This window comes from Balaenoptera physalus, assembly GCF_965194825.1.
Source record: "Balaenoptera physalus genome assembly, chromosome: 19".
Taxonomy (NCBI): Eukaryota; Metazoa; Chordata; class Mammalia; order Artiodactyla; family Balaenopteridae; genus Balaenoptera; species Balaenoptera physalus.
Genome location: NC_138900.1, coordinates 37,433,333 through 37,446,973, shown reverse-complemented (window position 1 = coordinate 37,446,973; position 13,641 = coordinate 37,433,333). Strand labels below are relative to the sequence as shown.

The 13,641-nt window shown below is 38.9% G+C and overlaps 1 protein-coding gene across 4 annotated transcripts in view; it reads right to left on the bottom strand.

The window, feature by feature from the left end:
• Positions 1-13,641, bottom strand: part of FTO (FTO alpha-ketoglutarate dependent dioxygenase) — a 371,417-nt gene that overhangs the window by 239,483 nt on the left and 118,293 nt on the right. For all 4 annotated transcript variants that reach the window (XM_082438911.1, XM_082438910.1, XM_082438909.1 and 1 more), the window contains exon 4: positions 5,484-5,627. In XM_082438911.1, coding sequence (XP_082295037.1) covers positions 5,484-5,627 — 144 coding nt within the window. The remainder of the gene's footprint in view (positions 1-5,483; positions 5,628-13,641) is intronic.

Below are 13,641 nucleotides of genomic sequence, written 5' to 3'. Positions count from 1 at the left end.
GAAGTACTCCTTGGCGTGAGCCCTCCCAGAGTCTGCCATTAGCCCCACCAAAGAGCCCAGGTAGTCTCCAGTGTTGGGTTGCCTCAGGCCAAACAACCAACAGGGAGGGACCCCAGCCCCAACCCATCAGCAGACAAGCAGAATAAAGTTTTACTGAGCTCTGCCCATCAGAGCAACACCCAGCTCTACCCACCAGCAGTCCCTCCCATCACAAAACTTGTACAAGCCTCTTAGATAGCCTTATCCAACAGAGAGCAGCCAGCAGAAGCAAGAAGAACTATAATCCTGCAGCCTGTGGAATGAAAACCACATTCACAGAAAGACAGACAAAATGAAAAGGCAGAGGACTATGTACCAGATGAAGGAACAAGATAAAATCCCAGAAAAACAACTAAATGAACTGGAGATAGGCAACCTTCCAGAAAAAGAATTCAGAATAATGATATTGAAGATGATCCAGGACCTTGGAAAAAGAGTGAAGGCAAAGATCGAGAAGATGCAAGAAATGTTTAACAAAGACCTAGAAGAATTAACGAACAAACAAAGAGATGAACAATACAATAACTGAAATGAAAAATACACTAGAAGGAATCAACAGCAGAATAACTGAGGCAGAAGAATGGATAAGTGAACTGGAACACAGAACGGTGGAATTCACTGCCACGGAACAGGATAAAGAAAAAAGAATGAAAAGAAATGAAGACAGCCTAAGAGACCTCTGGGATAACATTAAACGTACCAACATTCGCGTTATAGGGTCCCAGAAAGAGAAGAGAGAGAGAAAGGACCTGAGAAGATATTTGAAGAGATTATAGTCGAAAACTTCCCTAACATGGGAAAGGAAACAGCCACCCAAGTCCAGGAAGCGCAGAGAGTCCCAGGCAGGATAAATCCAAGGAGAAACACACTGAGACACATAGTAATCAAACTGACAAAAATTAAAGACAAAGAAAAATTATTAAAAGCAACAAGGGAAAAACGACAAGTAACATACAAGGAAACTCCCATAAGGTTAACAGCTGATTTCTCAGCAGAAACTCTAAAAGCCAGAAGGGAGTGGCAGGATATATTTAAAGTGATGAAAGGGAAGAACCTACAACCAAGATTACTCTACCCGGCAAGGATCACATTCAGATACAATGGAGAAATCAAAAGCTTTACAGACAAGCAAAAGCTAAGAGAATACAACACCACCAAACCAGCTCTACAACAAATGCTAAAGCAACTTCTCTAAGTGGGAAACACAAGAGAAGAAAAGGACCTACAAAAACAAACCCATAACAATTAAGAAAATGGTAATAGGAACATACATATCGATAATTACCTTAAACGTGAATGGATTAAATGCTCCAACCAAAAAACACAGGCTCACTGAATGGATACAAAAACGATACCCATATATATGTAGTCTACAAGAGACCCACTTCAGACCTAGGGACACATACAGACTGAAAGTGAGGGGATGGAAAAAGACATTCCATGCAAATGGAAATCAAAAGAAAGCTGGAGTAGCAATACTCATATCAGATAAAATAGACTTTAAAATAAAAAATGTTACAAGAGACAAGGAAGGATACCACGTAATGATCAAGAGATCAATCCAAGAAGAAGATATCACAATTATAAATATATATGCACCTAACATAGGAGCACCTCAATACATAAGGAAAATGCTAATGGCCATAAAAGTGGAAATCAACAGTAATACAGTAATAGTGGGGGACTTCAGCACCTCACTTACACCAATGGACAGATCATCCAGACAGAAAATTAATAAGGAAACACACTCTTTAAATGACACAACAGACCAGATAGATTTAATTGATATTTATAGGACATTCCACCCAAAAGCAGCAGATTACACTTTCTTCTCAAGTGCCCACGGAACATTCGCCAGGAGAGATCACATGTTGGGTCATAAATCAAGCCTCGGTAAATTTAAGAAAACTGAAATCATATCAAGCATCTTTTCCAACCACACCGCTATGAGATTAGAAATCAATTACAGGGAAAAAAACGTAAAAAACACAAACACATGCAGGCTAAACAATACATTACTAAATAACAAGAGATCACTGAAGAAATCAAAGAAGAAATCAAAAAATACCTAGAGATAAATGACAACGAAAACTCGACAATCCGTAACCTATGGGATGCAGTAAAAGCAGATCTAAGAGGGAAGTTTATAGCAATACAAGCCTACCTAAAGAAACAAGAAAAATCTCAAGTAAACAATCTAACCTTACACCTAAAGGAACTAGAGAAAGAAGAACAAACAAAACCCAAAGTTAGTAGAAGGAAAGAAATCATAAAGATCAGAGCAGAAATAAATGAAATAGAAACAAAGAAAACAATAGCAAAGATCAATAAAACTAAAAGCTGGTTATTTGAGAAGATAAGCAAAACTGATAAACCTTTAGCCAGACTCATCAAGAAAAAGAGGGAGAGGACTCAAAGCAACAAAATTAAAAATGAAAAAGGAGAAGTTACAACAGACGATGCAGAAATACAAAGCATCATAGGAGACTACTACAAGCAACTCTATGCCAATAAAATGGACAACCTGGAAGAAATGGACGAATTCTTTCAAAGGTATAAACTTCTAAGGCTGAACCAGGAAGAAACAGAAAATATGAACAGACCAATCACAAGTACTGAAATTGAAACTGTGATTAAAAATCTTCCAACAAACAAAAGTCCAGGACCAGATGGCTTCACAGGTGAATTCTATCAAACATTTAGAGAAGAGCTAACACTCATCCTTCTCAAACTCTTCTAAAACTTGCAGAGGAAGGAACACTCCCAAACTCATTCTATGAGGCCACCATCACCCTGATACCAAAACCAGACAAAGATACTACAAAAAAAGAAAATTACAGACCAATATCACTGATGAATATAGATGCAAAAAACCTCAACAAAATACTAGCAAACCAAATCCAACAACACATTAAAAGGATCATACACCATGATCAAGTGGGATTTATCCCAGGGATGCAAGGATTCTTCAATATATGCAAATCAATCAATGTAATACACCATGTTAACAACTGAAGGATAAAAACCATATGATCATCTCAATAGATGCAGAAAAAGCTTTTGACAAAATTTAACACCCATTTATGATAAAAACTATCCAGAAAGTGGGTATAGAGGGAACCTACCTCAACATAATAAAGGCCATATATGACAAACCCACAGCAAACATCATTCTCAATGGTGAAAAATTGAAAGCATTTCCTCTAAGATCAGGAAGAAGACAATTATGTCCACTCTCGCCACTATTATTCAACATAGTTTTGGAAGTCCTAGCCACAGCAATCAGAGAAGAAAAAGAAATAAAAGGAATACAAATTGGAAAAGAAGAAGTAAAACTCTCACTGCCGATGACATGATATTATACATAGAGAATCCTAAAGATGCCACTAGAAAACTACTAGAGCTAATCAATGAATCTGGTAAAGTTGCAGGATACAAAATTAATGCACAGAAATCTCTTGCATTCCTATACACTAACAACAAAAGATCAGAAAGAGAAATTAAGGAAACAATCCCATTCACCATTGCAACAAAAAGAATAAAATACCTAGGAATAAACCTACCTAAGTAGGTAAAAGACCTGCACTCAGAAAACTATAAGACACTGGTGAAAGAAATCAAAGATGACACAAACAGATGGAGAGATATACCATGTTCTTGGATTGGAAGAATCAATACTGTGAAAATGACTATACTACCCAAAGCAATTTACAGATTCAGTGCAATCCCTATCAAATTACCAATGGCATTTTTTACAGAACTAGAACAAAAAAATCTTAAAATTTGTATGCAGATACAAAAGACCCCGAATAGCCAAAGCAGTCTTGAGGGAAAAAAATGGAGCTGGAGGAATCACACTCCCTGACTTCAGACTATACTACAAAACTACAGTAATCAAGACAATATGGTACTGGCACAAAAACAGAAATATAAATCAATGGAACAGGACAGAAAGCCCAGAGATAAACCCATGCACCTATGGTCAACTATTCTATGACAAAGGAGGCAAGGATATACAATGGAGAAAAGACAGTCTCTTCAATAAGTGGTGCTGGGAAAACTGGACAGCTACATGTAAAAGAATGAAATTAGAACACTCCCTAACACCATACACAAAAATAAACTCAAAATGGATTACAGACTTAAATGTAAGACCGGACACTATAAAACTCTTAGAGGAAAACATAGGAAGAACACTGTTTGACATAAATCACAGCAAGATCTTTTTTGATCCACCTCCTAGAGTAATGGAAATAAAAACAAAAATAAACAAATGGGACCTAATGAAACTTAAAAGCTTTTGCACAGCAAAGGAAACTACAAACAAGACGAAAAAACAACTCTCAGAATGGGAGAAAATATGTGCAAATGAGTCAATGGACAAAGGATAATCTCCAAAATGTATAAACAGCTCATGCAGCTCAATATTAAAGAAACAAACAACCCAATCAAAAAATGGGCAGAAGACCTAAATAGACATTTCTCCAAAGAAGACATACAGATGGCCAAGAAGCACATGAAAAGCTGCTCAACATCACGAATTATTAGAGAAATGCAAATCAAAGCTACAATGAGGTATCACCTCACACCAGTTAGAATGGGCATCATCAGAAAATCTACAAACAACAAATGCTGGAGAGGGTGTGGAGAAAAGGGAACCCTCTTGCACTGTTGGTGGGAATGTAAATTGATACAGCCACTATGGAGAACAGTATGGAGGTTCCTTAAAAAACTAAAAATAGAATTACCATATGACCCAGCAATCCCACTACTGGGCATATACCCTGAGAAAACCATAATTCAAAAAGACACATGCACCCCAATGTTCATTGCAACAGTATTTCCAATAGCCAGGTCATGGACGCAACCTAAATACCCATCGACAGATGAATGGATAAAGAAGATGTGGTACATATATACAATGGAGTATTACTCAGCCATAAAAAGGAACGAAATTGGGTCATTTGTAGAAACGTGGATGGATCTAGAGACTGTCCTACAGAGTGAAGTAAGTCAGAGGGAGAAAAACAAATATCGTATATTAATGCATGTATGTGGAATCTAGAAAAATGGTACAGATGAACCAGTCTGCAAGGCAGAAATAGACAGATGTAGAGAAGAAACGTATGGACACCAAGGGGGGAAAGTGACAGGGTGGTGGTGGTGGTGGGATGAATTGGGAGATTGGCATTGACATATATACACTAATATGTATAAAACAGATAACTAATAAGAACCTGCTATATAAAAAATAAAATAAAATTCAAAAAAATAAAAATAAAAATTAGCAGTATCTTTTAAAAAAACCTAGTCACATGTAGATGTTTTATTATCACTATAAAAAACCTGAAAAGTTTAATTTAAGAGACATATGCAAAATATGTACCCAATAATCTAAAACCTAGACACTAGAGCATCAGTATAGCTTTGATCCTCCCAATTACCAAGCATAAAATAGCAGTCTCCTTGGTGAAGGGGTATCGCCAAACCAGGTGTCTCTATGTCCCATGAGATCTTAAAACCAACGTGCCAAGTATCAGGATCTCTGCCTTCGAGTTGAGGGTCATCCTCACTTTCCTCGTCAGGGCCTGTCAAGAGAGAAGAGAGTTCTCAGAAAGGAAATGTTTCATCTAAAGTTCTGGGTTTCATAACAGTTACCTTAGGAATAACTGAGGTTTTAATAAAATACGGATAAGTGAACTATATACTCTTTTCATGTCACATTTTTTTAAAAAACACATTCTTTAGAATATTTTTAACATGTCATTTATTTTTTAATCAAAAAAATCTGAAAATGGTGAGGAAATAACCACAGATACCAAAGAAAATGAAAGAAGATTATTTTGTTCAATTCTATGTAACTAAATTAGAAAATCTGGAGAGGTTTTTAGGAAAACATTAATGACCAAAATTGACCCCAGAAGAGGTAGAAAAGCTAAAAAAAGCCAAAGAAGGTATAGGGGTAGTTGTCAAAGAACAAAGGAGTAGAGAGCTGCAAAGGAGAATTCTATCAAAAAATTAAGAAGTGGGTAATTTCAATCCACTGTAAATCGTTCAAGAGCACAGAAAAAGAAAAGTGTCCAAATTCTTTTCATAAAGACAAAATATGTATCAAAATCCAAAGCAAGCACACGCATGTGCACGCGTGCGCAACACACACACACACACACACACACACCAGTCTCACATCTGAAAATCAATGCATAATTCTTAAATACAGTACAGATGGTCCCCATCTTAACGATTTTTCAACTTTACAATGGTGTGAAAGCAACATGCATTCAGTCAAAACCATACTTCGAATTTTGAATTTCATCCTATCCCAGGCTAGCGATATGCAGAACAATACTCTCTTGTGATGTTGGGCAGACGCAGCTCCAAGTCAGCCACGTGATCAGAAGGGTGGAGAACTAATACACTTACAACCATTCTGTACCCATACAACCATTCTCATTTTCACTTTCAGTACAATATTCAATAAGTTACATGAGATATTCAACACTCTATTACAATATACTTTGTGTCTGATGATTTTGCTCAGCTGTAGGCTAATGTAAGTGTTCTGAGCAGGTTTAAGGCAGGCTAGGCTAAGCTATGATGTTCGGTAGGTTAGGTGTATTAAATGCAGCAGCTGTGACTTATGATATTTTCAACTTACAATGGGCTTATTGTGAGATAACCCCATTGTAAGTCATGGAAGATCTATATAAGAAAACAGAATCCAAATCTCGCAGCACATTAAAAGGATAACTTTCCATGACCAAGTAGAACTTATTCCATGAGTACAAGGATAGTTCAATATGCAGAAGTCTATACTTAAAATTCATCATATTCATAGATGAAAACAAACAAACAACAGATATATGAGTCACCAGAATTACACAAATGTATGTGTCAAAATATATCCTTTCACGGTAAAAACCTCAATAAGATAGCAATGGGTGGCTAGTTCCTTAACATGATACAATACAGATCTATCTCAATCCCAAAGCCAGCATATTTTAATAGGGAAACATTAGAAACAGTCCCAAAGTTAAGACAATGCCCTTTATCACAACAATGACTCACTTAAACAAATGTAAAGACATATTATGTTCTTGGGAAATAAGACGAAACATCATGGAAATGCCGGTTCTCCCTAAATCACCTATAAATTTGACACAAACACAACACAAATACCAACAGGATTGATTTTTTAGGTGAGTGGGGCAGGTCACTAGACAAGCTGATTCTATAATTCACATAGAAATATAAACAAGCAAGCACAGACATGGAATTTTTTTTTAACTATACAAAGAGCTCCTACACATCAATAAGATAAAGATCAATTATCACATAGAAAAATGGGCAAAAGTTATAAAGACAGAACACATAAAATGAAATGAGTTTGTAAACATATAAAAAGATGTTCAAACTTATTTATGTAAGAGAAATACAAAGCCATAATAGATATTTTTCACCTATCAGATCACAAAAAAATCAAGCACTTTGATAAAATATGGTGTTAGTAAGAGTGCAGCAAAATGGCACATTCATATTCTCTGTAGAAGACTATTTGGCAATTCCTATCAAAATTACAAATACAAAAACCCTTTGAACTTATAAGAATTCCACAATTCCACTCTTAGGAATGTATACTAAAATTTCTACTTGCAGAGGTCGCAAATTGAGCGAGGATATTTACTGTAATACTGTTTATAAGAGCAAAAGATCAGAATAACCTAAAAATCCATCAATAAGTTTCTGGTTTAATAAATTATGAAATGTCCAAGTAATAAATACTATATAGCCACTAAAAGTAATATGAGTATGCACTGATAGAGAACTATCTGATATATTTTTAAGGGAAAGAAAGGAATAGGCTATAATTTGTGTAAAAAATACAAACACACACATGTGCATATACGTACATATAATATTTCTGGAAGGAAAGTCAAGACTGACTTTTCTGGGCAGAGAACTACATGGCTGGGATGAGGAGTGGGAGAGACGAAAAGGAAGTGGAAGGCACACACTATGGTTCACCTACACTAATAGTCCTGCACTTACATAAAAACTTGCAAAAGTTCACCTAAGAAATATTTACTGAGCAGTTACTGTATACAAGGCACTGACCTGGGCACTTGGGGTATATCAGTAAATGAAACAAAGACCTAGGCCCAGGGGAGCTTTCCTTCCAGGGGAGTTGTAAATGTTCATCACTGATTACTAAAAAAGGGAACATTTTAAATTCCATTAGACTTTAATCCACTAGACTCCGGTCTTCAAGGGCAGGGTCCATTTTTCTGTTTCATCCACATTTAGAGCCCCAGTGACTGGCATATAAAAAGCATCCAATGAACATCTATACTAAATTGCCTGCTTAAAAACAAAATGTTCTTTCAGTTCACACCATTCACGGTCCTTACTATGCTAGATGGCAGGAAAAGAAAATGTTAATTATGGGGGGGGAACAAATGCAAATTAAATCAAATAATGTAATAAAGTGTGACACTGCTAAATTAGGACAGTTCGCAATATTAAAGAAATCTAGAGAAGAGACAGGTTCAATGAGGATTAGAATGGGTAGAGCAGAATTCTTGGAGAAGATCAAACTTGACAGATAAGTACGGTTTAGACTCACAGAGGGCAGAGTACAAAAGATGTAAAGTTTTATGCCATCAAAATGGACAATAAAGCATGTTTTACTTCGGCTGCATCATGTGCATGCCACATACACAATCCAAAAGTATGTGCTCCCAGATGGCACATATTCACATACAGAGTCCCTAAATTCTGAACATCTTACTCTCCAGTAACTGTGCACCAGGGTCAGAGGCAGTAAGAGAAAGGAAAAAGAAACTCCCCTTTATAACTATTTGTTCCCATTACTTTGCACAGGTATGGTGAAAAAAAATCAGACCAGAAATCCAAGTTGATGGTCTCTAGAAAGAAGGAATGCTACCAGAACCTTTACGGACACATGCAACTGTGGAGATCTTCAATTCTCTAAGTTTGAATCTAAAATCTGGGACTTCCCTGGTGGCACAGTAGTTAAGAATCTGCCTACCAATGCAGGGGACACGGATTCAAGCTCTGGTCCGGGAAGATCCCACATGCCATGCAGCAACTAAACCTGTGCACCACAAGTACTGAGCCCGCGCATCTAGAGCCTGTGCTCCACAAGAGAAGCCACCACAATAAGAAGCCTGCGCACCACAATGAAGACCCAATGCAGCCAAAAATAAATAAATAAAATAAATAAATTTATTCAATAAAATAAAATAAAATCTGATACTGCCATAGAACAGAATCTTACCTTTTGTCATATGCGTTATTTCTGATACATATTTTCTCAAATACTCTTTAGTTAAGAGCAATTTTTAGCTAGATTTCTTTAAAGTCATAGAATTAAAAAGTCCAAAGCCATTTTCTAGGTTAATCCCAAAAACATTTTAAAGAGAGTCCTCTGGAACAGGAGTGACAAATACCTTATATATCAGAGGACACAACGAATTCACTGGTTGTGGCTTTTCTGAGGACTGGTGTAGAATCACTCTGAAATTTTCTCTAGGCTCAGCAGGAAAGAGTGGGATGACTGATTACTGATGTCTGTCACAGGCACTTGAAGGGAGCTAGCAGCATCAGAACTAGATATTTGCTGTCCATGTCTGATGACATTTTCCAGAAAGTTCCTGTACATACTATATAGTTATACATAATACACAGTTACACCTGAAAATACCAGAATTTGCAAAACTAGATCCTATGGACCAGAAAAGAGCTCACGAAGATATATAGCTTGACCTTCACGATATTTTCTGAACAAATCTAAAGTTAGTTGCCCACTGATACAAGTGCTTTGTGTAAAAATACCAGTTTCCAGCTACTCTTGAATTATAAGCTCAAATATCACTGGGGCAGTCACAAGTGGCTGTAGGTAAGAAGTAGCTGCCCGTTTTAGACAAGGCACTAGTGGCAGTCCCCAGTCAGCCACCTGACTCCTTTGCAGTACCTGCCTAGCCCCTACAGGCATTCAAGTCCATGAACCTTGCTCTAGCCTACAGGCAAATCAGGCCTATCCCGTTTTTATAAAGTTTAACAGGAACAGAGTCAGGACCATTCATTTGCATACTGTCCACAGCTGCTTTCACACATAACAAAAAGGTTGAGCAGCTAAGACACAGACCATAAGGCCCATCAAGCTGAAAATCTTTACTATCTGGTCCTTTACACAGAAAACATTTACCAACTGCTGCTCTAGAGTCTTGATATCTGTGATTTGATAGAGATGCCTACACCACATATTAGTGAGGAAGCCGAGGCTAAATAAAGTAATAATGATGCAATGTGACTAACACGTACTAATGTTGAAACCGAGCGGGGCTGTATGGGGCTCCCAGGCATGGAGGCCTTTTTGTCCCCCATTTCTTATAGGCAAGACTCCAGCCTCCATGACCTTCTCTGAGTTCCAAAGGGCAGATGCAAACAGTTGCAAATCAAGGGAGGAGTAGCCGGGAAACCACCTGAGGCAAGACTAAAGGGACCAGAGAAGCTCATCAAGATTAGGAGACCACTGGAGACCCTGCACACACCCTAATCTCGTCAGCACCCCCACCCTTTTGAAACTCTGCAGAAGAAAGAAGAATGCAAGACTGTTACTGCCTTGATCCTTATTGCATACCCCTGACCACGAGCCCCGACTATAAGACCTCTCCCTATTCCCCAAGGAGGGGGCACACTTCTTGAAGAGCTAGCCTGCTGTGTTCCCCCCTTTGCCTGGCAAAGAATAAGCCACCCTTTCTTTCCCCTCCAAAACTGTCTCCGTATCTCATTTCGGCATTGGTGTACAGGGAGCCAAGACTTTGGCAGCAATGTCATGTGACTAATACCAGCATACAACATAATAAAGCAATGTAATGCTAAATTATTTGATAAGATCAATTTAGCAAAAGAATATTGATATGAGAACTCAATATTTATTATATGTGTGATACCCCAAGGCTTGCAGGCTGCTTCATTCTAGAGGGTCCTAACGATAACAGATGTAGCAAGTAGCCCAAGAAAAAAGAATAGAGACATTTTAAGACGACTTTTCATATGTCCCTCTCTGGTCAAATCAACGACAACTTAACTTTAAAAACAAATGATTTTTAAACTACAAAGACAATGATTTTCAGGTAGTTTTTTGTTTGTTTTTTTAAAATTTTACACTTTATTTATTTATTTATTTTTGGCTGTGTTGGGGCTTCGTTTCTGTGCGAGGGCTTTCTCTAGTTGCGGCGAGCGGGGCCCACTCTTCATCGCGGTGCGCGAGCCTCTCACCGTCGCGGCCTCTCTTGTTGCGGAGCACAGGCTCCAGAGGCGCAGGCTCAGTAGTTGTGGCTCACGGGCCCAGTTGCTCCGCGGCATGTGGGATCTTCCCAGACCAGGGCTCGAACCCGTGTCCCCTGCATTGGCAGGCAGATTCTCAACCACTGCGCCACCAGGGAAGCCCTTCAGGTAGTTTTAATGCCACCAAGTATGGACGTTCTAAAAAGGGATCATCTTTATAGGCTAACAGACTGGTTGACTACTTTCCCCTCTAAATCTCATGCTCACACTCTTCTCAATATGGCACCAATAAAGTCTTGAACAACAAACAGAGACAGTAATTGCAATCAGTGTTGCCTGATGTCTCCCATAAATCCAGCACCTTTGCAATGTGCTCATTAAAATAATGTTTTGTTGAAAGTTTGTTTCCTCCGTCAGCTGGCTAGGGAGGAGGGAAGCTGTACGTCTGATAAATTTTTTCTTGCATAAATACAGTGCTGCTCACTTTCTCAATAAAATCAACTTGTAATTACCTATAGCAACTGCAACTGATTACTGTTCCCCTATATTATTTTGGAAACAAGCAGAGGCAATTGGCTCCTACTTGCCTTTGAACTTCAGTAACATTGAAACAATTTTAAGTATCTCAATGTGTTTGGAGCATTCCCAGCTCCCACTAACCAAACTACTAAAGAAGTGAAAGAGGTGACAAAATACAAAAGAAGACTAAGTTTAAACATCGAGTTTAAAATGTCCAAAACTGCCCCTGCCAAGTTAACCAGTTTGATTTGTTTATACTAACTAGTTTTTGAGAAAAAATTAATTCCATTTAATAAAAGATAAATGCCATCAAATATTTTGTTTTCCATTCACAAAGCTGTATGCAAACAGTGTCGCACAGAAAACAAAGATAGAAGCCTGAGCACGAAAGAAGAGATGACAGTTCTAATCAAGTAAAATATATCACTTGAAATTTTCTACCACATTTCACAGCATATACCATTAATAATGTATACCAATAATTTCCCTGATATGTAAATATATATTTGTCATCACCACGCATTAAAAAATAGCCCTATTTCCTATTCCCTATTTCCTTAGCCAAGTGCTAAAATTCTAAGACTCTGGACCTGGCAACTATTTTCTGTTTCCTTAACCCTATACCTAGAGGGGCTTAAATAGCAGGTCCCTTCCTATCCATGTCACAGATATTGAGGCAGGAGAAACCCAGAAGTTGCAGAGGGTCAGCTGGTGTACGGAGCCTAAGGATACTTTCTCTGTCCAGCACTGATCCGTGACATTCCAGCGCCTGGGACAAGAAATCATTTTTAAAAATGGAGACAGAGGGGCTTCCCTGGTGGCGCAGTGGTTGAGAATCTGCCTGCTAATGCAGGGGACATGGGTTCGAGCCCTGGTCTGGGAGGATCCCACATGCCGCGGAGCAACTAGGCCCGTGAGCCACAATTGCTGAGCCTGCGCGTCTGGAGCCTGTGCTCCGCAACAAGAGAGGCCACGATAGTGAGAGGCCCGCACACCGCGATGAAGAGTGGTCCCCACTTGCCGCAACTAGAGAAAGCCCTCGTACAGAAACGAAGACCCAACACAGCCAAAAATAAATAAATAAATAAAAATTAAAAAAAAAAAATGGAGACAGAAAGTGAATGGAGAAGGTATGAGGTTGGGAAGACACATTCTAGAAGGGAAGTGGTATGGTGGGTGTTTAGGAACATAACTGATTCTGAGTTGTAACAGTATTACATGAAGGACATGGATTTGCAAGTGAAGAGGCTGGAGAAGTGGCGAGAGGCCAGGACATGGCGGGTTTTGTGAATCATGGTAAGCAAGCTAGACTTATACTGAGGGCAGTGGCAGACACTGATAATGACTTTTTCATAGGGTCAGATCTGTTTTTCAGAATGATCCCCCGGGAAGGTAGTGCTTCTGTGCGCAGACTTTGGATAATTGTCCTGGAGAGGTTTCCAAAGTCATGGCTAATGGCCTAAGCCAGAGAACATTTGGGAAACACTCCTGAAGGATTCTATCCCTTAGAAAGAAGGGTGGGTCAGGAAGAAGCCTTCCTGAAAGAGCTCTACCATTTAAAAACGCTTTCCAGGGCTTCCCTGGTGGCGCAGTGGTTGAGAGTCTGCCTGCTAATGCAGGGGACACGGGTTCGAGCCCTGGTCTGGGAAGATCCCACATGCCGCGGAGCAACTAAGCCCGTGAGCCACAACTACTGAGTCTGCGTGTCTGGAGCCTGTGCTCCGCAACAAGAGAGGCCGCGATAGTGAGAGGCCCGCGCACCGCGATGAA